This window comes from Neovison vison, chromosome 10 (assembly GCF_020171115.1).
Source record: "Neovison vison isolate M4711 chromosome 10, ASM_NN_V1, whole genome shotgun sequence".
Classification (NCBI taxonomy): Eukaryota; Metazoa; Chordata; class Mammalia; order Carnivora; family Mustelidae; genus Neogale; species Neogale vison.
In genome coordinates, this window is record NC_058100.1 from 13,852,963 (window position 1) to 13,880,756 (window position 27,794).

At 34.3% G+C, this 27,794-nt stretch overlaps 1 protein-coding gene across 3 annotated transcripts in view; it reads right to left on the minus strand.

The window, feature by feature from the left end:
* The window catches only part of SPATA17 (spermatogenesis associated 17), a 178,718-nt gene that overhangs the window by 92,729 nt on the left and 58,195 nt on the right, over nt 1-27,794 (minus strand). For all 3 annotated transcript variants that reach the window (XM_044266823.1, XM_044266824.1, XM_044266825.1), the window contains one exon: nt 15,737-15,860. In XM_044266823.1, the coding sequence (XP_044122758.1) occupies nt 15,737-15,860 (124 nt within the window). The remainder of the gene's footprint in view (nt 1-15,736; nt 15,861-27,794) is intronic.

Consider the following 27,794-nt stretch of genomic DNA (forward strand, 5'->3'; position numbering starts at 1 on the left):
CAAGAGTCTTAGAAGAAAAATTTCGTAAGCAAACAGGGGGAAGCCATTTTAAGTTTTTATCGAAGTATAGGATTGACTGCCTCATGGGGAAATGCTATGCTGCCTTAATACGGTTGGCTATAATCTCATGACCAGATCTTAATATAGCTGGCTATAATCTCATGACCACGTCTCAAAGACCACCTCATTTTTAGACTACTGTGCTCTCACAGTCTTGTTTGGTCAACCTGTGGCTTCTTGTATGGAAATTATTAATTAGTACCTATTAGGTACAGATTATACCTGCCACTTTGTGATAACTGAGCTGAGTCTTTAGTATTTCTGCACTTTTCTGTGTTATCCTTCAATAAAAATTTTATCTTTTTTAGGTTATCTTTTGCTTCCTTATTTTGCTTTGACCTCCTTGGTGGTAGGGAGCCCAGAAAACTCCACTATGCTTCACAACCCTGTTATCTTTTATCTCAAACTCAAAAGCCCCTCTGGTGGTAACACAGTTTGGACACAAACTTAATTAGAGGGAAAGTAATTTAATCGAAGGGAGTTGGCCAACACAATGTCTTGATCAAAAAACTGATCTGGTCTAAAATTAATAATAGGCTAGTCTCTGGCTTTTGGGGTGTACCACTGGGTTATTTCGCAAGTTTTTATGTGAGCTTTTCATTTCATTCCTCATTTCAAAAATATGAGGAAATAATACCTCCCTTGTACTTTAATCCATTAATTCACTTTCAGTCCATCACATTATTACCGTGCTAATGAAAATAAAGAACAGGCAGAGCGACTTAAATTTCTCTACAATAAGAGGTAATCGGATCAAATAACTATTTATCTATTTGCTTTGCTGTCAAATTGTTCATGCCCAAATAACTGCCTGCCAAATGAATCCCAACTCTCCTTTATATTCTCTGGTATGCTCATCCTCAACTACCCTGTTCCTTTTCTCAATACTTCTGATCCCTTGTCTATGATCCTTTCAACCTTGCCCCATGGAACCCTTCTCCCATATATGCTAAACAATTTCTCTTTGCCCCCAAACTTTTCAATAAATATATTTCTTCATTATGACTGAATCTTCCTTCACCTCTAGAGCAGGTCTACTGGACAAAGCATTTTAGTACTCCCCTGTATCATAGTGACTAGGAGAGATTTGCATTTTCTTAGTTCCCCAATGTCTTTTTCAAACCACTTCTCATCAACTTTCTTGCAATCTGAATATGCACACTCTTATCCCTCCTTGTGGTTATCATTAACAGACTTGTTGGTCATTTGCCCATATTATCATTAACAGACTTGTTGGTCATTTGCTCATATTCATGATAGCCTTTGGCATTTAGTTCAGTCTTCTACTACGTACTCTGGGATTTCATGTATAGGGGGTGATCCATCCCAATAGTAAGCCTCATAGTTCTTTGACTCCTTCAACCTCACTGACCTTTATATTACATTACTAGTTAGAGCAAGAGAGATATGGCAAAAACATTTACATTCTTATAGATATTTATCTCAAATCATATGTCACAAAACGATGTATAATCATGTTGAATAGGTGGTCTGTGGTTTCAGAATTTCAGTTGATGCCTCAAAGACAGAAATACTTATTTTTAAAAGATTAATTTATTTTAGAGGTGGGGAAGCAGTAGGGGAGGGGCAGAGGCAGAGAGAGAGAGAAAGATCATCTAAAGCAGCCCTGTTGAGCAAAGAGCCCAACTGGGAGCTTGATCCCATGATCCTGAGATCATGACCTGAGCCAAAATCAGGAATCCAACCTTCAACCAACTGAGCCATTCAGGCACCCCAAGATGAAAATGCTTAACAGATGATATAAGTACCCACACTTATTCCTCCAGTTCATGGTTCTTTCCTCTAGAAGACGAAATAATTGCCCAACAGCTCTCCAGAGTGCCCATGAAGGCTTGCTTGACTTCCTGTGAGAAGGCCCTGCATGTTAGACTTGTGCCTCCACCACCTGATGCTTAAAGGAACTGATAAGCTAATACACACACACACACACACACACACACACACACACATCAAAAGCTAATAATGCTGAATATATTGTCTAGTAACTGTCATCAAATAGACAGAAATTTAAAGATATATATATATATCTAGGACCTTTCTTAGCCCACTTTAAACCATACCTTAAAGAAACCAAAGCATGGTTTTCAAGATAGCCAGATCATAGTTTGAATTTCATCTTCTTCACTCTAGTTATGTAACTTGCCTTAATTTGGGACATTACAGAATGAAAAGAAAATGTTAGTGTTCTCTTTGCCTTTTCTTTGAATATAAGATTTGCCCTTTTAAAAGTCACACAGAATATATTTTACCAAACACAGGTATCAGTTACAAAAAATTATTACATCTGTCAAAATAATTGTCTTATCTATAGTTTTTATTTAATTCAGAGAAGAAATAGTGAATAATTGGGACTGAAATAAAAGCTGCCTTTCTTGTTTTGAATATGAAAGTATTATAAATCAGAATTAGGACATGTATTAGAAATATCATGACTCTGATATTAGAAATTGGGGATATTAAAGTGACAATGTTGTTCTCTTTTACGAATTTACCTATGTTAGGAGGAAGTAGATATAATCATAACATCAATAGTAAATGTTATATGAAGACATGGAGGAAAAAAGCAACAACCATGCCTTGCAAGGTCAGGGAAGGCCCAACCACAATTTTAGCATTCAGATAACTGTCAACAGAGAAGCTGATTTGGGTATGGATATATAAATAACCAAACCAGGTAAAATAAACTGAATCATTTTTTTTTAAGATTTTATTTATTTATTTGACAGAAAGAGATCACAATAGGTAGAGAGGCAGGCAGAGAGAAGAAGGGAAGCAGGCTCCCCGCTGAGCAAAGAGCCCGATGTGGGGCTCAATCCCAGGACCCTGAGATCATGACCTGAGCCAAAGGCAGAGGCTTTAACCCACTGAGCCACCCAGGCGCCCCAAACTGAATCATTTTAATGGTACAAATTTAAGACTAATTCAGATGACCATAAATCAACTTATGCATATATAGCATAAGCGTAGACAACAAATATGAGTACAAGATTATATTAATGACTCATAATTTATTTCAAAGATATATTAATATTGAAATCATATGCATATATACAGGTACTAATTTAAAAGGAGATAGAAAATAAAGCTGAATAAATTTAAGAGAAAAAATTTTAACATTCAACTCTTTAAAGGGACTAAAACTATAAATGAATGTTTTACATTATATAAGCACCTTGAAAATATTACTTTTCTCTAAACTAAGAGTGATCGTATCCTTTCAGCAAGACTCTCATTTCAATATAACAACAGCTATTAAGACCTGAAATTTATTTATTTTAGGCCCAAGAGATATTAACAGATAAAGATTTAAAGACAAATTATTTCTGTTTTCTCCCTTCTTCACACCTTCCTTCCACTTACTCATCTTTTATTTTACTGTCTGCTGTGATATGGTATAGATAACTCCTTTTTGAGTGAAATACTTCCAACTGTCAAAAGATATGTAAATAGAAAGACCAACTGGTAAGACTAACAGAAAACCTGCCACTTTATACTAAAATATTTAAAGTCATGTTTCTCATACCAAAATGAAACTAATTTTTTTTTTAAAGTAGGCTCAATGCCCAACATGGATACCAATGTGGGGCCCAAACTCACAAGCCCAAAATCAAGACCTGACTCAGAGATCAAGACCTAAACTGAGATTAAGAGTCAGTCGCATAACAGAATAAGCCACCCCAGGTGCCCTGAAACCAATTTTTAGTATAAATTTAAAATGAACAATTGTACTTCCTCTTTATGTTTCTTTTGTGACTGTAATACATATATGAAATATTGTACACACTTTCTATGTCTTTTAAAGTATTTACCTGCCTTATATTACATAAAATCTCAAGGTCATAGATGATTTACCATGTTGGACTATACCTTAATTTACACTCAAAAGTTAAGGATACTCATGCTCTTAATAGTGACCTTAATAAACTACATTAGTCAATGTTTGAGTATCTTGATCATTAGTTAAGAGTTCATTTTAAGGGGCGCCTGGGTGGCTCAGTGGGTTAAAGCCTCTGCCTTCGCCTCCAGTCATGATCCCAGGGTCCTGGGATCGAGCCCTGCATCAGGCTCTCTGCTCAGCAGGAAGCCTGCTTCCTTCCTCTCTCTCTCTCTCTCTCTGCCTACTTGTGATCTCTCTCTCTCTCTGTCAAATAAATAAAATATTTTTTTAAAAAAAGAGTTCATTTTAAGAAAATATTTGAAAGTATAAACTCTCTGCCTGTGTCCCCAGTTTTACACAGGAATAATGTTTTTGATTGTAGGGTACAAGGGTTAGGAATGGAGATACACAGAAGATTAAAGGAAGAAGAAGAAGAAATAAAGAAAGAAGATGTATTCATCCAAAGCCTGAGATTTTAAATTCTGGCCTCCAGCTATTTGGTGGAAATATTTCTAACATTTACCAATCCAAAAGAGTGAATTTAAATATTAAGAACGTGGGGTGAGCAGAACTTATCTATATAAAGTTATTCTTCTAGACTTATTGAAGAGCTAAGATAAACCATGAGCTGACAAATTCTACGTCTTCATTATTTATCCATTATAACAGCACTTAACTTCTAACTGGTCTCATTCTAAAATATTTCTAAAGTATCTTAAAAATAGAAAACTAGTCATAATAATAGTGGGAATAAATCTTCAAATCTATAAACCATTATAGCCCTAATTATTTCATCAGATCTAGTTAGAGCAATGGTATAATTTCCTTGAGTTTCTAAGTTTTAGATTTCATTGCATTATAATTAGGGATAGCAAAAGGAACAACCAAAAACTTAGTCTTCACTAATCAATGAAGAAGCTGAAAAAATTGATTATAATTAACATACCAATAACAAATTTTATAAAAAGTAATAGAAATAAGCATATACCAGTTAACTGCTAATTACTTTGTGTAAAATATCTGCAAAAATACAGTTTAAAATATGGTACACTAGAGTATAAAGGTAAGTAAAGAAACATTTATATGGTAGAGAATGGGAACTACTTTTGTTATACATTTTTTCTAATTCTTTTCTGACTCTTGAATTTTCTATTAAAGCTGTATTTGAAATTTTATATAAGCCTGTATCTGTATATGTATATACACATAAGTATATATAACACATATACATATATAGATGTGTATATACATAGGTAATTGTTTAATACCTTTAATGCCTAGTAAGAACTCTCCATACCCCATATCTAATACATTAAAAATTCACCTCATTGCTGGATGGAAATAAACAGACCCTGATTTTGATGTCCAAAAATAAAACACAATAAATAGAGGACTAAAAAAATCAAGTGCCTCAATTTTATGGATAGAACTAAAATAATAATGCTTATTTAAATGTCTGAATGTTAGAGTTGATATCTGATACACATAAGATTATCATACAAAATTAAATTAAATTAAAATAATTTTAATAGTTAAAACTTCTTTGAGCAAGTTTAACACAATACAAAAATACAGTCCAACTAGAGGTGAAGTAACAGTGAAATTGATTCACCTTAATCTCTGGTGTCTTCATTTTCACAGGATCTCTTCATAACACAAGGAGGGACCCTGGCAATGTGTTCACATGGTTATGTTATTCGGTAAGATTTGTGAAAGTAAGACATCAGTTAATTCTTCTGTCTCTTATGCTCTGACTTATCCTCTATCACACTTCGTTGGGTGGGACCAGAGCAGCTATGGCATGCTGGAGACGAAACCAGGAAAAAAGCTAAGATGGGTGTGTATTTAATTTAGGTTTGGTTGGATATATTTATGAGAGTTCTTTTTCCTCTGTTACTTCCAAGTATAGTTAAAGTTTTTTAGCAATACCAATGTAGGAATAACTTTCAGGACTATTCCTGAACGCAGTGGGCAGACTCACATGAATAAAGGTGAAGGACCACAGGCTGCACTGTACTATCAACATCCTGAACTGTCTGGTCCGGGAGTACGTGCTAGTGAAGAGAACTGCTAGTGGAAGAGAAGTGGGGCTTTCTCAAATGGAGAATTTGATTCTCTCCATTTCCTATACAAAACAGAAGATCCTTCCTTTCAAAAAAAAATACTTAATAATGCACCATATGCAAATAGGAATGCATCATTTAACTTTCTTACAGTAATGAAAAATTTAGATCAGTGTTCCTACAAAAAGGAGTGAATAACTTTCTCTTTTCACTCCAGAAAATGTAACAAAATCATTGTCAAAGAAAGAGGCAATCAAAGAGCATGAGACCAAAATATGGTGAGCAAATATGATAGATCTATCAAGCAGTTAATGAACCTACTGTTCTATTTAGAGGGGTGGTGTTCTCACATGTTAAAATCTGAAATGTGTTTGAAATGATTTTTTACTCATTATGAAAAGTATTCATCTTCCTGTATTTTTAACTTTATATAGTTTCTTCTTGAAGATAGATCCCCAAATTGTATAAGCCTCAGGCCCCAAAACACATGTATCTGTCACATGTACAAGGAGAGGTTTCCAGTGTGTTTTGCTAATGGACACTTTTTAAAATAACTTTTAAAATGCAGCATGCTGAAAAAGAAAATATATGTAAGAAATGTAGCTAAGAAAACTTTTGTACCTGAGTGGTCTCTCTAAATTTTATTATATTTTTGCCTCCATTTCTTAGATGCATGATGGATAAATGATGGCAAGGAGAAGAGCAGGGAAGGGACTTATTTGGGGACACAAGACTTTTTTTTTAACTTTTTCACTTTAACTCTTCAAAGAATAATGACAATAGACAATAATTTTATCTCTTTCATATATTACAGGATAATAAAAACTATAATGTTAAAGAGGGAGGCAATAAAATGTACAAGTTAATAGCTAATTCATTCGCCACACTAGTTCAGTCCTTGGCCTTTTCTGAACAGAGACTGCCAATAGTAACAGATTATGTGATGGTTTTGTGATGTGGACAGTTCACTTGGGACCAAGAGCAAATGACCAAACTTGAGGACCTGCCTCATAAACTATGGATCCAAAGATCATAGGTCAGATCTTTAAGCACTACATAGTCTTCTGGAAAGAATATATCTGCCAAGTGTCCAGAGGAAAAATGAGTACCAAACAAGAGCATTTCAATCACCAGAAGGATAACTGCTACTTTATATAATATTGTGGGGATAAATGTATTAAAAGTGCTTTGAGCTATTCATAGAAAGGCACCATAGAAATCTCTATTATGTTCTCGCTTGCTTCATTCACCTTCTTACATGCAAGGCCTAGTTTTTCTATTTGCCCATGAATTCATTCAGATCAATGCTCCTGTTAAGTACCAAAACATTTCAGATAAAGGGTAAAGTGAGAACTCAGTGAATTGAGGTAACTCGAGGAGCAGTACATACTCAGAATGCTAGTGTTTTCAAGGATAAAGAGATATCCATAAACCTAGGACAAAGTCCCTTCCAAGTATCGAGTTTATTTAGGTGAATCACATGTAGACCACATATGCAGAACACTCACTAGGGTTTTCACTGTGGCTGCACGGTACTGAGGATGCCCCAACACCACAGAGTTTAAATAAACTAGTTAGACAGCCTTGGGCTGGTTGCTTCTTTAACCTGTTAACAAAAAGAGCTAGAAAGGTAAACTCTAAAGATTCCACGCTGCTCTAATATATTCCAATCAGGGGTCCTGTCCTCTGTCAGGGTGAGTTCCTATTTTTATATTTTTCTCCATGGAAACATACAAACTACTGGGAAGTTGGCAAAAACAAATATAAGATCCTTCAAGTAAGACTTATGAATCTGCTCCCACTCCCTACTTCCATAATTCTCAGTTTTACTGCCAGACCTCTTCAACCTAAAAAAATGTGCCATAACCAGGGAGTGGGTAATGTAAAAATTAAGAATTCATTGTTGGGAATGCTGTGTGATGTAGGAAAGAAATAAGAGGAATCTAGAGTGATATTTTTAACTAGGAACACTAAATAGTGATGCTAAGCAAAATGGCAAAATTGTCATGTTTCTCTTACATGGCCTCCTAATTATCTTTCAGTACCTTACAAGATCTACTTTTCTCCCCAGACATTCCACGTAGTCAATATATCCCTTACAATCTCTGGCTCCCTTTGTTACCAACCTTGTGCCCATTTTGGTCTTCATACTATAGGCATCGCCTCAGTTATTAATTTTCACCAAGCTATACTAATAAGAACACCTTAATAGCTGTCTCCTTTCTAAAAGTATTTTAATTTAGTATGGGAAAAAGAAATATATCTTTAACGATAAAGTAATGGCAAAATCAAAGTGTTAGTGGGACGTATGTGATATGCTGACTCTCTTTTGGGGGTGGGGGAGTGGGGTAAAGGGAAGTTTCTGAGTTTCCAGAATATGACAAGCCACAAGAAGTCACCTATCATATATTTATATGATTTATATGATTTATATCATATAAAGAGAACCTTGTGATGAATGTTTCTAGGGTATAAAAATCAGACTGGATCAGGATGCTAACCCTGAGGATGAACGAAAGACAAGACTAAGTATAAACAGGCAGAGTAGAGTCAGTCTGCAGCGTGTCAAATGCACATGCTGAAAACCTTGGATTTTATCCTGTGGACAACAGGGAATCATTGGAGGTTTATAAACTGCAGAGAGACATTACATAAAAAGCACTATTTTAGCAAAATTTACCCAATGGTGATAAATATACTGAGAAAAAGAACAAAAGACTAAAGAAAAGAAATCATTTTAGAGATTATTACTATTGCTCAGACTTCAGGAAATGGGCATAATGGAATTTATTTAGAAGATGGTAGGAGGAATAAATTGAAAGAAGACTGTGATTTTACACAGAAAATGAAAAAGAGGGAAATATTTTAACAATCTGGATGACTAGGAATCGTCTAGATCATTGATCAAAATAAAGACTGATTTGGACAAATAAAGAAAAAAAGCACATAAAGAAAAAAAAAAGCCAAAAAGCAAAAGCAATGAACCATGTGAACGCCCTAAATCAGGTTGCATCAAGCCATGAAGATCAAAAATGTAATATACTCAACATAGTGGATACGATTAACAGCCATAAATATCAAGGCATACACCCTTTTGCATGTATATTATGGAAATACAGAGATGGGGAAGGGAGCAGAGAGAAAAAAAGAGAAAGTGGGGTGTCCAGCCTAGAAATGAGAGAGGAACATAGTATTTTTAAGCCAAAAAAGTGGTTTTTTTATATAAGGATCAAGAGGTATAAAAGTGTGTTCCAGAGAGTTACTATAGGGGTACTTTTTGATATCATACTTGATCTCCCAACTATTGCTGTGGTATGCCATTGATTAAGGAAAATGCCTTATGAGAAGGATATCCAAAGATGCTTTCCAACTACACCATATACACGGAGATACATCACACACACACACACACACACGCTTGCCCATGTGCAGGTACACACTGAAAGACTGCCATTCTTCTCTTACTTCATTACCTCAAATTAAAAGTGTGCAATCACATATTAAGCACAGAATCTCCCCATTTATGATTTTGAGGAGAAAGAGTTGAAAGCAATAAAGGGCTTGGAAGACTTACTGTATTACTTCATTTACACATTTTTTCACCTTATAGATTTGTCTTACGGACATGCTATCCATATTAATATGATATCCATATCAACAGAGTATCAATTATTTTCATTAAGTTTTTTTTTTAAAGATTTTATGTATTTATTTGACAGAGACACAGTGAGAGAGGGAACACAAGCAGGGGGAGCAGAAGAGGGAGAAGCAGGCTTCCTGCCGAGCAGGGAGCCCAATGCGGGCAGATGCTTAAAGACTGAGCCACCCAAGCACCCCATGTTATATTAAGTTTTTTAAATTAAGCTACTTTCCTTTCATATACACATGTGATCTGATACAATTTTGAAAAATAAAGTTGATGAAACCATGTGTTTCTCTCAAAAAATAAGGAAAGACAATGTTTTATTAATATTAATTGGAGCATGGGGTCTTTTTAAAGAATCTTAAATAACTGAAAACCATTAATTCAGTGTCCACATAAAAACGACCCATTAAAGAAAAAAAATGAAAACATTTAAGTGATGATGTGAAAATCATTTCCATAAAATGTTACAAATTTTAGTGAAATTTATAAATTTTCATTTTAGTTTTAATGTAAATATGTACAAACTATTAAAAGCCATTGTTATAAAATAAAATACATATAGTTCTACTTACTCATGAATATATTTCGTATCTGTCCTTTTTAATAGCACATTGAAATAAAAAAGTTATATTTTTCACTGATCAGGAAACAATGTATATAATTCTACATAATAACCTATAGCTCTAAACACTATGATATAGTACTTGAATCTTGGATTTGTAACTCTGCTGTTCTCCAGGAGGATCTGCAGTATCTTCTAGTAAGCCAACAATAGGCCTTTTTCATGTAGCTACCAGTAGGTGGAGCAGACAACATAATTTATTACCCAAGAACAAGGACGGGAATGAAAGTCAGTTTATTTGGAATAAAACAAATCTGCAAATGAGATTTTCTTCAAAGGAAATGTGTCCTATATGTGTTAGATTTAGTTTGACTGGTTACTGAATCAAAATAAATAACTTTATTAAATCAATCTTCGCAGAAAGATAAATTAAATTTACAAATGGAAGCAATGTTTGCATTTTACTTATTCAAATCAACTAAAATTAGCTTTCTTTTCATAAAACTTTTACAGGGACAAAGATTTTTTTGATGTGTTCATTTAATAAGGGTGCTAAACTCAATCCTGTTTTACAGGTGATGGGGTGCATAACAAATAGTATTTTCTGGGAAATATAATTGACTAATCCTATTATGTCTGTAGCAACAAATTAACCTTATTACTACTAGTAAATGGTGATTGATTATTTATGCAAATAAGTTACCATGTTCAGCTTTCTGATTGAAATAAACATATACAAAAGGTGCTTTAATATGACTTGAACTTTTTAATTAATAAAACCCTGAGGGGTCTATTAATTCACTCATTGCAATATTAGTTATTTACTTGTGTAATTCCTATTAGTGTTAACATATTTGCTTGCATAAAGATGAGATACTTAATATCAGTAAAAATCGGGAAAATATTTTAGAACTATTTTAAGATATACACCAGATTTGTTACGAACACTGACTTTGAAATTAGGTTATCAGTATGAGTATGTCAATATATCAGCATAAGAGTCCTAAAATTATTAAAAATTAAATAACAACATAACTTCATTTATTACCTATATATGAATTCACAAATACAATTTTGGCTTAGAAAATTCCTTACCTTTTCTAAAGCATTCTTCGTCTGAATTAACATTTTATATCTACTCACCTAAGTGAAGCTATATTAGACTTATGAAAATTCAATATGAAAATTAATATTCTACAAACTATCATTATGTATCATTATAAATCATTCCTAAATTATTGAAATCACCAAAAAAATAGTTCTAAAAAGGCTATTAGTATTAATCCCTTTAAATACATCAGCAGAACTTTTCCTATCCTGATATACTTATAAAAATTATTTATACTTGAATATTTATTCAGTAAACTTTCCAATAACCGTATAAATTGAGAGTTAAAAGTGACTTAAGCCTTTAATAACAAATACTCAATTCATATCTGACTTTTATTTTATACTTAAATGTGCATTTGATATAATTTGAAATCAAAACTCTTAAAACAAGCAATGAATTTAATCTTTAAATATCTTAGTAATGTTTTAAAACCTGCAGCTTAATTTCTCAACCATAGTCAAGTTGTGCTGAGAAAATCAGTACTGATACTCAAATTGAAACATGTGTCTTTCATTCTCTGGGTCTTTTTTAGGTTAGGGAAAGTAAAGATTTTTGTGAAAATAAAACAATAAATGGAATCACAAAATCATAAATATAAGTGGTTGTTAATTTCAATAAGACCACCTATATAAACTGCAATTGAAAGGTGTCAAATTTCTTTCTGGTAAATCATTTGTCTGGCATAGACTGAAATCAGAGTGAATACGCCTTGTGGTTAAGGATCACATAGTATACATTTGTATGTCCCACACCTGGTTCAGCATGAGACAGATTGTCGGTACTCAAAATATGTTATCTGGAATAATTGAAGACTTTTAAAGTTAAGATTTATATTCAATCTATTTATTAATATTAGTGTTGCTTATCTTTGTTTAGGTTAAGGTGAATATTGCATACTTTTGTTTAGGTAAAGATGGTTTATAATTGTGACTTATCAGTTTAAAATTCAACCTTTTTATATCATAATAAAAACTAAGGAACAAAACATTTGAAATTTCTGGTACTGCCCCATTGGTAAAACTAATTCCCTGACCAAAGTCAACAGATGAGACTAAAATGATACCACTGTTCTATTTCAGTACCAAAAAAAAAAAAAGTTTGCTTTGAGAATAAAAGTGTCTACATAGGCTCAAAGGGTTGTATTTTATCTCCAGTTATTTGTGATCAAATATGAAGATCACTATGACAAAATAAATAGACCAACTTGTCAGAACCAAATGAAAATCTCTGATATGTAATATTCCTCTCCAAGGAAGGGGATTTAAGAACATCATTTCCCCTCTGTTGCCCTCAGGTCTGTGAGGCCAGTTGTAAAATGGGGGAGGAGAATATTGGGCAAAGACCACTATAAATATTTCTAACTAATCTTCATTAATAATTAAAGCAAAGAAATGAGAAAATGAACGCTTCCAACAACTAAGACAAACAGAAGAAAATGTATAGAATCTTCGTTTATCTTTTAATTATTCTTTAAAAATATTTTATTTATTTATTTGACAGAGAGAGAGAGAGAGACTCAGCACAAGCAGGCAGAAGGAGAAGCAGGCTTTCCACCAAGCAGGGAGCCCGACATAGGGTTCAATCCCAGGTCCCTGGAATGATAACCTGAGCCGAAAGTAGACACTTAACTGACTTAGCCACCCAGGTGCCCCTTGATAGATTAAATTCTAATAATAGGGCTGTTATCATTTACTGGAACATGAAGGGCCCGATAGTATTTTAAATATATTATATTCAATTCTCATAATGTTCTTTCAAATTGTAGAGTGAAACCGACAATTCCAGGTGATCTTCTGATATCTTACCCTAAGTGGGAGAGCCTGGGTGCCGACTTAGCTCTGATGTCAATGCCCATACTGTTTCTACTGTCATAGTGCCTCAAAAACAATCATTCTATTGGATGCCAAGGATTTCTAGAAACAAGAGATCAGTTTAAGTTTATATACATGGACATTACCAGTAGTCTGCAAGGTATAAACAAGAAGGAAAATGGGCTAGGGCATTGACAGCTTGTATTTGTTAACACAAACACAGCTAAAACACAGTGGTAGTATTAAAAACTCATTAAGATCCAGGAGTCAAGTCACATGGTCAAGTCTGTGAAATAATTTGTTAAACCAGGTGTTTAAATTTAAAGTAAAATGAAATCAAAATAAAGAAATTGTGCATATAAAGTATCTACCATACTCTGTGGCACATGGTAAGTACTGCATGGATATTTGCTATTCCATTATTTAAAAAAAATTTTTTTTTAAGATTTTACTGATTTATTTGAAAGAGAGCACGAGCAGGGTCAGGGGGAGGGGGAAAGTAGACTCTCTGCTGAGATGGCCCAATGTAGGGCTCAGTCCCAGGAGTCCAGGAATATGACCTGAGCAGAAGGTGGATACCTAACCGACTGAGCCACCCAGTGCCCCCTGCTATTCTAGTATTTTTATTAGTAAAATAACTTAGCCTTTATGGACATTCTAAAATTTTCCTCTATGAACCCGATATCTAAATACACTAAATAAAAGTAAATTAATAAATGTTTCTGTTAAATCTGATCTCACCACTCAAAAAATCATTTCTGCCATTACACTACCCATCATATAAGTATAAACAGTGCAATAAGACCTCAGAATAAGAAGATTCAAAGTATAAAAGGGATTCAGAGTTATCAAAATAAGTAACTCTACCCAATAATTACTATCAGGTTTAGAGAATTAAAGGATATATTATGCCTCCCTTAGTTTCATCAAAATAAAAATTACAAATAACTAAAGTTAAAAAAAAGAACTCCTTATGTGATTCTACATCTAGGAAAGTGTAGCCCACCAATTATACGGATAAATTTTTTACAGTTATGAATTTATAATTGAAACTTAAAAATACCTCAATTTTTTATTTATTTAATTTTTTTGTTGTTGTTTAAAGATTTTATTTATTTGATAGAGAGAGACACAGAAAGAGAGGGAACATAAGCAGGGTGAGTGGGAGAGGGAGAAGCAGGCTTCCCGCTGAGCAGGGAGCCCACCGGGGCTCCATCCCAGGACCTTGGGATCATGACCTGAGCTGAAGGCAGACGCTTAACACTGAGCCACCCAGGTGCCCACAATTTCTTAAATTGTCTTTATTGCCTAAGTATTTAGAATCTAAAGACCTCCATTTGAGTAGCAGACCTATTACTAGTTTTGTGTCTATAAATCATATCATATGTGTCTATAAATCAAACCATAATTTTCTCTTTCAGTTTTCTTATCTGTTAAATGGAAATAACTCAGCTATACAAATACTAAGTAAACACTAAAATAGTTATCATTATTGAAATTATTATTAATTAGCCTACCAAATAGAGTTAGAAGTGCAGTTCTCTGTCCTAAATGTACATGGCCAGTCCAGTACTTAATGTTTTTGAATTTGGATGCCTCGAAGCAGGACACTTAATCTCAGGTAACACCCTCCGCGACCTTCCACCACAGAATCAGATTTGACTTGCCCAAGTCTGAGACATCTGCATGTGTGACTCCAGCTGGAACTCAAAGACTTAACTTGAAAGTCTATGAGAAAGAATAAAAACCCACAAATTGCTAGTTTCCCGCCTGAAGCTCAATTAACAAAACATACTTCAATCCCTAAATTCATGTTGATTTTTTTTTTAAGATTTTATTTATTTATTTGACAGAGATCACAAGTAGGCAGAGAGGCAGGCAGAGAGAGGCGGGGAAGCAGTCTCCCCGCTAAGCAGAGAGCCCCACTTGGGGCCCGATCCCAGGACGCCGGGATCATGACCTGAGCTGAAGGCAGAGGCTTTAACCCACTGAACCACCCAGGCACCAATTCATGTTGCTTTTTAACCATATTTCTTTGTGAGCAGAATATTCTACAGGCCAATGTATCTTTTTCTCAGCAACTAGCAACTACGGTACAATCTGAGGCACTAAAGTTTTACCCTTTATAAGAAAATCATTCTAAGTATTCCCAATTCCACATTTGTATCACAGTAAGAAGATGCAATTGCTGAAGCAGGTTTGTTCCAAGCTTTACTTGAAAATGTGCAACAAAATTTAGAAAGGGTGCAAGAATGGCTCTCATCTCAACATTAGCTCCAGTAAAAGAGAACACCTGAAAGCGACCTCAGTTTAATAACTTCTTAGCTCTTGATCAATTCGCGAAACAATAAGCCACTCAGAATGGGGACCCTTCTGCCGGCGTCCCAGCCGCTGCCTCTGTGAAGCTGCTGTCGCAGCCGAGTCACGGTGCCCGCGCACCTACACAGAAGCACAGAATTGAACTCGAAGCAGTGTCTTTGTGATATCTTTTCAACAAGTCATGTCCCATTCAGCCTGCTACTTCATCTCTGTCAGGCTAGGGGCCCAAGTGGTTTACGGGAGCTGTCAGGGATAGGTAGACCAACCTGCTTTGTGCTGAGGAGGTAATGCATCTTTCGGGCCTGGTAATCTCTCTCCTTCTCTTCCCTTTCGAGGTCGGCCTTCTTCTCTTCTCTTTCTTTCATCTCTGCAAACTCCTCCAGTGCCTCCCTGCATCAAAACGATCTGCAGTTATTTATGATACTAAAAATCTGCTAACATTTTCCTTCTTCCACTGATGATAATCAAGTAAGTTTTTGAGGCTACCATCACCCACATCCATCAAAATCAGTGGGGTGATCGATCTTACCTGCACATTCCCCTGAATCTTTGCAATCTTTAAAAAGCATTTAAGTGATTTTTCAGTGGTTAAATTTTTTTAAATCAAATATCTACATATTATAACTAATTCAACAGCTGAGGAAATATATCAAGTGCCAAGGAAGTGAACAACTACATTGCCATTTTCTTTGGTTGAAGATTAGCTATTTTGGACATACCTAAATATCCCAAGAAAATGTCTGAGCTACTGATTTCCTTTAAATTTTGATTTCATGTTTACAGATCTCTAATCATTTATTTTGTATACTAATGAGCTAATTTTGAAAATGTGATGGGTTTTATATATATGCTTAATTTAGTTTACTCCAGTTAATAGTTCAAATAATACCAACATGTATTATGCTGCACTTGAAAGGTGATTTTGTTCAGTTATAGAGATAATTAAAATAAAAGCTAAACTAAGTGAACAAGTTCATGGCTTTCTAGGTATGATAAGTTCTATTAAAATAATGAAAATTTCATCATTTGAGTGTGTATATCTAAGAAATTTAAACAAAAACCAAACTTGTAAAATATACTCTGCAAAAAAACGCCTGTAAACAGAATAAGATATTATCAAATATGGAAAAAAAATCTTTTATTTTCACAGAACAAATTTAACTATTCATGTTAAAATAATGTTTTGAAATTATACATTATTCTTTGTAAAAAACAGATAATGCAACTTAGTGTCCAGTTCTTTAAGTAAAATTTTAACTTTTATTAAATCATTGAGCATTTACCCTAAAGATATCAAGGGAAAGTAGAGGGAAAGATTCCAAAAATTAAAAAAAAAAAAAGATTCTCATTTCTACTTCAATGTCTAGAAATATTTTTGTTGCAATTTTCTGTTAAAGGCTACTAATACAATACTTCATACAAGGTTACTTATGAAACACACTGACGTTTAAAAATCACCATGCTATGCTATTGCAGCAGAGCAATTTTTTTCAACATAAGATTAAATTGCAAAATAAATGAATTACTTGGAGTGGCATGGCCCTCATTTTGCCACCCTTCTCTTGAAAATTGCTTATTAATATGAAAAAAGGAGTCAGAAAATAGCCTGTTTTACTTTATGCATAGTATTTTGGGGGCTTCTGCGCCCACAGAGCTGGGCTAGCTGCACATTTAGATTGTGTTGGCAAGCTGGTACAATGACCTTTCTGACCTGCATCTCAAGGCTATTATTAATCGCTAAGTAACCTGGTAAAGCCAAACAAATTTGTTTCCATTGAAAGGATCTCTATCTGTGTCTGAGAATTTGTTCTGTACCAAACAAACCTCATTAACTGTGTCCATTTTTGACAAAGAACCAGGAGTTAGAAGGATTGGTGACCTTTCTTTGTCCTTAAGGTACAAATTTCAAGGCAGGTACATATGAATAAATGAGAATTTTTACCAGGAAAAATAACAATCACATGTTACATAAAAAACTGAATACATTATTAATTTTCATCTTTACTTTTAATATTATGTAAAAAGTGTTTCTTCTATAATTCCTCTCATAAGTCTTAAAGATAATTTAAAATAACCAGTGAACTGCCTCTATAAGGATAATTACTCAGATATGCATGTATCCAATTTTATGTCATTCCAAAGATAAGCACAGTAATTTTCCAAGCAATCACAAAAATAAAAAAAAATACATCTACAAAGATGTTTGTGTTCTATAAATAATTTAATGAATAAGAAGAGACCTTACATAAGAAAGAAAAAAGTATCCAATATAATTGCACACACACATGAACAGGTAAACTGCAAAGAAGTAATATGGCTTGGATACAAAATCAAAAGTGTAAATTATTTGATGTAGTAAAAACAGTCCATCTTCTGGATATGAAAATGTAAACTAAAAACAGCGTGTATTCAGGGAGCTTGACAAGGAAGGCAAAAACTGAAAGATAAGTAAAAGAATGTCAGTTTCCAGTATGTAAAGAAAACACACAGTAAACCCAGAAGGAACTGAGAAGCCCTAAAAGTAAAACCAAAAAAGTTTGACAAAACATTAGAAAAATTAATCTGTAGTAGTCTCAAAACACAAAAGTAATTAATTAAATAAATTTATACAATTTTTGAAAAAAGCCAATCTTGTGTTCCTGATTTATTGCCATACTGGACAGTGTACAGATATACTGAACATCACAATTATATTCATGTCAAATACTCTTTGTTTAATGACCAAGTAGGAAGAGCTGAATAAATTTTTATCCCTGATATACAAGTTTTTGTTATATCAATAGCAATGAAGAGATGTCTCACTGTAAATGATGCAATAAAAAATTATGATCACATTAAGGATTAAATGATGGAAACTGTTCGAACTAGGTTTCTTTATAAAATTATAAAAATTATCGATTTTTTACCTAGGGAATTTTTTTTAATGCAGTACTTCTAAAACAGTTCATTTTTTTCCCAAATAATTCCAGGCTGTTTTCAATATATTTTTTCATTTCAGGCATATATACTGTCTTACTTCTATCCTATAACACAACCCTGTGATATATATGGGATAGTTACTAATTACCTTATTTTACAAATATGGTAACACATGAAGAGATGAAGTGATGTACTCTGAATAACAAATCAGTTAATGGCAGAAATGGAATTAGGATCCTTAGATTTACAGTTTCTCTAATTGCAGATCAGGCTGTAGTCATCCTGATACAAGAAATATTATGCATAAGATATTTTTTATTGAATGAACCACATACATTTTTTATTATGATCCCTGTTTCCTACTGTATAGCTAAAGAAACCTGGGTAAGTCTTAGGTCTTCTTGTACCACTTTTCATATATATAAATTATCTGGTGATACTAGTTTAAAAATAAAGGTAAAAATTACCAAAACTTTTGTAAAGTCTTTCATATTCAATATAGTTTGCTAATGTTCATGATATTTATAATGTTAAAATATTTACATATTCTAATTATGACAGCAATAATAAAACTAAAAATAGCTACTTGGAAGCAATACAGTGCAATGGTTCACAGCATGAACGCGGAAATGATACCTGGTTATAAACTCTCTGCTGTGCTACTTACTAGCTGATTAATATCTGAGTCTCAATATCCTCGTCTATAAAATATAAATATATTAGTATCAGTGTCTTCTTCATCAAGCTATTGTGAAGAACAAATACATTAATCTACATAAAGTACTCAGAGTGGGCTGCCACACAGGTAGGCCCTACACGGGTGTTAGCTATATACTGAATTTTCACTCTAAGCCATGTTCTAGACTACTTCCTTTATCAACTCAACTGGATGCTAATCTTTTACACTTTCTCAACCTCCTCAACAATCTCTTCTTTTCTCTCCTCTGATCAATGTGCAAGTTGTGGATAAAATCCATGAATCAAAGTATGGAATCTGGTTTTCTTTTTTTTTTTTTTTTAAAGATTTTATTTATTTATTTGACAGAGATCACAAGTAGGCAGAGAGGCAGGCAGAGAGAGAGGAGGAAGCAGGCCCCCTGCTGAGCAGAGAGCCCGATGTGGGGCTCAATCCCAGGACCCTGAGATCATGACCTGAGCTGAAAGGAGAGGCTTTAACCCACTGAGCCACCCAGGCGCCCCAAGGAATCTGGTTTTCTAAGAGGCAGAGAGTCATGGCTGGTGGGAAGCATGAAAGGGAAGAGAGCCATGCAAATAAATGTTCCTTTTTTCCATCACGGCTGCGAGATCTCGTTGCAAACCCGAGTGGCTAATGGAGAATGCAGTGGATACATGGTGTACCTTGTTGAGTCACTATGGGACTCCATAGGAAGTGGTGACCATGGCAGCAGGAACTTAACCATAACACATCCCTCCCCTCCCTATAGAACCAATGCATGAGTAGCCATGGGAGAATAGCTGCCCGGTCTCGGGTTTTTTCCACATTCTCCCTCCAGCCTGCATCCAGTGACTGGTGATTAAGGGAATACATAGGCCCAGAGCCTTTGTCTCACTTTGGGTCCACTCTGAAGACCCATCCAAATCCTGGGCTTCCAGCGACTGGCTAATACTTCTGATGCAGGTCAACTTCTCTACCACCTTTCTGATGGTATTCCCCAAAGGCCCCCCCAATACAGTCCTGTACCAAACCACTGCACTCAGAGTCTGTTTCAATCTCTGACATTTCACTCCCACTTTTCCTCATCCTCACTCCCCTGAACAGTAATATAAAGTATTATAAGTTTAATAAGGTATTATCAGTTTAACAAATAAAGTCTTACCAGTTTTATCCTACACTTACATTTTATTTCTAAGAGGTACCTGCCTAAAACATACACATTACCACTTTTAATTCTTTTACAATCCAGTAAGGAAGTATTATCACCCCTATTTTATAGATTAGGAAATGAGAGTCACAGAGATTAAACCTCTGTCCAAACTCCCGAACTAGAAGGTGAGAGTTAGAATTTGAATACAGGTCTCACACCAAAATTCATCCTTTTATGCAAAATACTATACTCATATCACACATTTTGCCCAAATCCAATTGAACAACATAAGTTTGAACTTGCACAGGTCCACTTATATGCAGATTTTTTTCAACGAATACATTACAATATGACAAATGTATTTTCTCCTCTTTTATGTAATTTTCTTAGTAACATTTTCTTTTCTGGGCATCTGGGTCACACAACCAGTTGAGTGTGTGACTCTTGGTTTCCACTCAAGTCTAATTTCAGGGGTCCTGGGTTGAGCCCAGCATCCAGCTCTTGGGTTCAGCAGGGAATCTGCTTGGGTTTCTTTCTCCTCTTCCTCTGCCCTTTTGCCCTTCTCTCTCTCTCTCTCTCACTGAAATAAATAAATAAATCTTTTGAAAAAAATAATTTTCTTTTCTCTAGCTTACTTTATCCTAGAATACAGAATACACATACCATACAAATGTGCGTTAATCAACTGTTTATGTTATTGGTAAGGCTACCAGTCAACAGCAGGGTATTGGTAGTTAAGTTTAGAGGGAGTCAAAACTTATACGTATATTTTCAGCTATACAGGGAGTCGGTGCCCCTAACTCCCACATTGTTCAAGGGTCAACTATATTCTGCCATTGTTTGATTTTCTTATGCATTTCAAAATATGCTACTAAAAAATTTTATAATTTTTATCTTCTCATCTTTGTAGGTGCAGAACCCAAAAACAAAAATCTCTATTCTTTTCTTTAAAAAGGTTTCATATGGGTCACCTGGGAGGCTCAGAGGGTTAAGCAGCTGCCTTCAGCTCACATCATGCTCCCAGGGTTCTGGGATCGAGGCCCACATCAGGCTCCCTGCTCAGCCGGCAGTCTGTTTCTCTCCCTGGCTGCCACTCTCCCTGCTTGTGCTCTCTGTCTCTCTGATAAATCAATAAATAAAATATTTTAAAAAATAAAAGTCTTCATAGATCACTTCAATGATAACTAATCTCTCACTGTTTCCACTCTCAAAATCCTTTTATATGTCTGTTACATTCTACAATATATTATAGCTGCATCCACGCACAACTTCTGGGCTTCTGCCCACCAAGTCCTGAGTGAGGTCCTGAAGGTCAGGATTACAGTTTATTCATTAATGTGTCCCTCCCAAAGTATTTGGTCTAATATCTAGTATAAACTAAGTGCTACTATTCTTTTTAACTATTTCGCAGTTGACTAGTCATACAATTCATCCCTTCTGATGGTTTAATTAGAAGAGATAAGAAGCCACCTTGAGAAAGCCTCTCTTGGGAAGGAGGGAAGAACCAGGATTCTGGCTCTTTACCTATAAAGTGGTTCTCAAAGTGTGGTCTCTGGAAAACAGCATCAGTTTCATTTGGGAAGTGTTGGAAATGCACAATCTCTGGCTCCACCCCAGACCAACTCAGAAATCCTGGTGGGTGGGACCCTGGGGCACTTTCTTGCCTGCTAAAGTTTGAGAAGCATAATCTGCAGCAATGAAAATTATCAATTCTGTTGAGGAATTAAGATGATTCAATTCTACTCACTAATATGACATCATAAAGAGATGTCTTATAGTCAGTTAGGAATTTTAATATGAGTATCACCATATAAGCTAAAGCACAGAGAAATACTACAAAGGAGACATGATATGCACACAATATTTTCATGGAAATTATAATTTTGGCAGAGAAATAAAAAAACAGAGATTGTTTCAAAATTTTAAATAACCAAAATTTCAGAAGGAACTGATAATAAATAATGTTACATAATCTCTCAAATAAAAACAAAATGTCATCCTCTGTGACATCTTTAAGAAAAAATAATTCTAAGGAAATGGATTCAAACAATTCTCCAGAGTCCTCACTCTGTTTTGATGGGAAATGAAGTCAGTGATGTGCAAGAAGCCTTCAAAAAAAAAAAAAAAGAGAAGTTGAAAAGCATTACTTTTTGCTGTGGTGTATTATGACACAAGAGTATTTTAGTTATGTTCGTTGAATGCGTTTTGTTTTCTTTTTCATAATTATCTTCTCTCAATATGTCCATATTAATTTAACCAAATAAATAGACAATAAAAGGAAAAAGGGCGGCATAGTCTAGAATATAACAAAAATATTAACCAGGAAGCCAATTACATGGTTGAACCTGGTGTGTGACATTCAAAACGATTTGGGGAATGATAAAACCTTGGAATAGATACTCCAGAAGTCAGAAAAATACCCAAAACATTTGCATTAGAAAGAAAAGCTTCCCTTTAAATCAGTCAAAGCATTTAACCCACTTGTTTTGTCTACCTGGTTACTGGGGCCCTGGACCTGTTGGACAGGCGCTGCCAATTTCATTCAGGCAGCATTTTATAAAGGGAAATTACAGTTTAAAATTAAGGACTGTATAGCACACAGTCATTCATATTCAAACACTCAGGCTGCTCCTGAGCTCCATGCCTTACTCTGAAACCTGCAGTTGAGACTTTAACATTCTGAAAAGACTTACAAGAGTCCTTTCAGAAAATATTTTTAGCGACTTTCAAAAATCCTTTCTTTATAGATGAATTTCTCTTCAAAATGCCTAAGCTACTTGAAGAATGAATATCATGAAGAACATTAACACTCATTTGTTTATTCAGTCAATTAGTCACTAGTATGTTTAAGATATTAAAAGAAATAAAAAGATGTAAAGGCCAATTCCTGCCTTCAAGCAGCTTACAAATAAAATAACAACAACAACAACAACAACAACAAAACAAACAACAAAAAACGAAAAAAAAAAAAACAAAAAACAGATAACCACCTAGACTACGGACAGAAAATGAAACACAGAGGCAGAGCTTAAGTTTGGAGAAATCAGAAAAGGCTTCCTGTAGGTGGCAGCACTGGGAACTGAACTAAAGGGTTGGGAGAAAGGATCAGGGAGGAAAAGAGGCTGGATTACTCACAGGAAACTCTGGCTACCTTTGGAAGATGTAGTCCATCAACAGCAAAGTGGGGGAAAGGCACTTTAGAGTAGAAGAAAGGTTTCCTGACCTAGGGTGAATGCACTCTCGAAGGGTAATGCTAGCAAATTTGTACTCTATAGACGAGATATTTTGAGAAGGAAAAGGTAAAAAAGAAGATAATGGTCGATGTTATAAAATTACAATACCATGACTTCACTCTGATCATAAAAAAGGATCACCCAATTGCTCCATTATTTCATTTGCCTACTTTGCATGATTTTAAAAAGCAATAAGACTCCATTCAAAGATCATTCATGAAAATCAATTTTTTTCTTCTTCTGGCTCCTTTGAATAAACTTAGTTGAAAAGAATTTTTTCGTGTAGTATTCTTTCTAAATATATGCACATATTTCACTGAAAAATTATTTTCTTTTCACTGTTCTGGATGGTTGCTATAAAAGGAAGTAAAATTTTATATCATATATATGATGTCAAATAACTGAGAGTGACATTGAGCTAAGTACAACAGTAGGTATAACAATAAAATGTATTTACATAGTGCATTATTTTCAGGAGCTCCAAGTGCTTCACAGACATTAATTCAACCTCACAACATTCCACTGAGGTTGGTAAGGGGCAGGTATTATTAACAAGGTTCCTGTTCTTCTTTGTGAAATGAAATGACTTTACAGATGGTGACTTTGAGACACAGCATGGGGGCTTCCCTGCATAAGGGTAGATCAAGGCACATTGCATTTTCTCTCCTTTGTGTATCTTCACAGTGATTCAGCTGTGAAGGAGTATCAAGCTTCTGACTTTTTGTTTGGGGGAGAATTTAGAGTTGAGGTAGCTAAAAGAATTGCAAGATCATATTTACTTTGTGTTCACTCAAAAATCACACATTGTCTCTCATTTAAAATGTGTTATCATCATTTTAAAGCAAAAATAATTGCTGATGCTTTTGCATGCAGTACACTCAATACTCAATCCAGGCACATCTCTGAATTAATCAGGGTGCTCTCCTAAAGCAATACAATAAGATAGGATGAGGTCAACATATTTTAAAGAAGTATCACATGTAATAGTATATTACATATAATTTCAGAAAATTATCTGAGTTTTAGAATACTGCTTATTGACCAACTATCTTATAATCAGTCTAAGAAGTTAAAGCAGGCGAGTATCCAGATTTATGAATCATCACCATACAAGTGTTAGCTAAAATCCCAGAAGAGGAAGTGATTGTCCAGAGCACAAACAGCAAGAAGGCAAATGCATCAAAGAGAGAAAATTAATATTCAAGATCAGGCAAATAAATGCAAATACACAAATAAACAAAGATGAAGCCATTAGAAAAGTAGAAAGGAAACCAGGAGAGAGTGGCCTTACAGAATCTAAGCTGTAAGAGAGATTAGAGAAAAAAAAGGATCAACAGTGCCTTATGCTTTAAAGAACCCAATAATATGAAGGCCCAAAAGCCTACTGATAGAATTAAAAATAATTTTTTGGCAATAATTGCATTTTCTCGGTAACTTTTCTCAATAACTTAAACATATCCTCAAGTACTGAGTGAAAAAATTTGTACAGAAATATATCAAGTACCAATCTGATTTCCACTCTATAAATACATTCTCAATCAACAATATTAACAATAGCTTTACCAGTCTTTATCACAGAATTAAAAAGGAAAAAGAAGGAACTCTCTTCCGCCCATCTCATATCAAGAGCTCAGGATCTCAGCTAGGATAAGTGAGGGATAAGAACTTCATTTCATCCATTCCTCTTAGTTGTACTAAAACCACAAACCAACATATTTTAGTCCTTTGCTTTCAAATGACTAATAACTTAATGCTGTACTCTGGCTTTTTTTTTTTTTTTTAATATCACCACAAAAAAGAGACACTTGAAATTCAGAAGGCTTTTTTTCCCCATTTAAAATAAAAATTACTGAAGTCACCGTTCATTACATTACCAGTGTATCCTACTGAAGATTTGAATGTGAAATTCCTTTTTTATCAGGGCTAGAAAAAGCTGTTTCTTAGCATATGCATTTTTTTTTTTACATTTTCACCATGGGACATACTTAACTAATCATATTTCCTGATCAATCACACCAAGATAGTTATCATTCTGTATTTTCCTTTACTGTGGTCTTTATTTCTTTTATTCTTTTTTTTAATGTAACTTTATAAACTAAAATTCATTGTGTAAAGAGTTAAATTTGAAAAAAATTAAATACATATATATAAAGAAATTATATCCAATGGAATAAGCTTTTTCCTTTTATTAATTCTATTTCAGGAATGAAACTTTTTATTCATTTTATATATTTGGCTTAGAAAATTTTTTGAAATAGCAATACATTAAAGGTAATACATTCCTGTTAAAAATATAGTATATGGGAAAAAAAGAATATTAAAAATATAGTATATGGAAAGATGAGTGGGTAACAGTCCATAAAGTGATTATATCAATTATGTCATTAATTACTAATTACAACAGACTGTTTCTGAGGCCAAGAATATGCACTGTATTTTAGACACTCTAGTGTGTTTTTATCTAAATTCTACCAAATTAATTGCTATACTAATCGTATCTTTACATATAAAATGATTCTACAGAGAAAAAGTGATATGTACAGCTAACATTACAGAGTAATTTGGTTCTTGAAACAAAAATGTTGTTTTCTTTACATCTCAGGTTATTCCTTACTAAAAGAGCCTGTCATGTAGATACAATTAGATAAAGCCAAATCGCTATCATTTAGTTGGCTGAGATCGGAATATTATACTTTAAAAATGAGGTTTATTGAAATGTTATCTTTAGGTAATCATATTTATTCTCCTTATTTACACAATATAAATGGTTTTCTACTTATGTCCTTGAAATAGTGAACAGGGACACCATAGTATGAAAAAGTGGCCTAGCTGCTGGAGTTCATAAATTTTGTTCAGCTTTGGATGAGTTCAAAGAATTGCCATGTAAGAAAAGCCTTACAGAGGGAATTTATCTGATTATGGCAGTAATAATTACCCAGCTGTTTATTGCAGATAGAGAAATAATTCATGTAGGCAATAGGCCGTGGTGGCAATGACACTCTGCATTTAGTAAATATGCAAACTGTTCACTTCTAATTAACCAAGCTAGAGGATGCCCTTATTAAATGTATAAACTAAAAGTGCCTTCCTGACAAGTGATGAATTGTTACATTGCACAAACTCTTGCCACAGAATTATTGGAGTGAACTTGGGGCTTAACTTCATTAAGAGATCTTGTGGGATAGTTAAATGAGGATGGACAGCGTAACAAGGCTTACCTGACAGCCAATGATATGTTAGAGCTTAATGGAACTGCACCTTTTCTTCTGTCCTACTTGGTTCAGATTCACAATAGATAAAGTGTGAAACTGCGAAGTTAATTTGAGTTCAAATAATAAAAATAAATGAAACAACATGACAACCCATTTATGGAGGCTGACAGTTTACCTACCAAAAATATCTACAAAACAGCCAGTTTTTATGATTCATATATCTCTCATATAACTAAAATAGATATATCTACCAGTCTTTTCATTAGCTTAAAATAATATGGTTAGTAAAAATAAATGATTTTATTGACTAGCTTTAAAATAAAGTGTATTTTCAAAAGGAAATGGATGGGCTTTATTGAAGAACATAAATACAATACAGAAATTACTTTTAATATTGACTCTGAATGGGGCACCTGGGTGGCTCAGTGGATTGAAGCCTCTGCCTTCGCTGGGTCGTGATCCCAGGGTCCTGGAATCGAGCCCCGTGTCACATGTCAGGATCTCTGCTCAGCAGGGAGCCTGCTTCCCTTTCACTCTCTGCCTGCCTCTATGCTTACTTGTGATCCCTGTCTGTCAAATAAATAAATAAACTCTTTAAAAAAAATTTGACTCTGAATGTTTCATTTAAGTTACTTTATCAAATAACTAATGATGAAATGGTTCATTATCTATATTCAATGCTCAGTCTTATTTTAAGGTAACTATTGATTCTTTATCAAACATCTACGCAAATATTTCCATTCCAACTAAGGATGCTATGAAAAATATCACTTAGAGGGAGGTTGTAGACATAATGAAACAAAACTAAAATGTTTCTAATTTAATTGTTGACTATGTAATAATATTGACCTCATAGGTTTGTTGTGAATACTGAAGGAGATGATGAGAATAAAGGGCTAAGCACAATACTTGGTATACAATAAGTGCTCAATACATGTTAGTGATTGATAATGTGTTTGATTGACAATTGCTCTATTTGATTAAAAAATAATGCCTAGTGTTTTCTTTTCTTTTCTTTTTAAGATTTTTATTTATTTATTTGACAGAAATCACAAGTAGGCAGAGGCAGGCAGAGAGAGAGGAGGAAGCAGGCTCCCTGCCAAGCAGAGAGCCTGATGTGGGGCTTGATCCCAG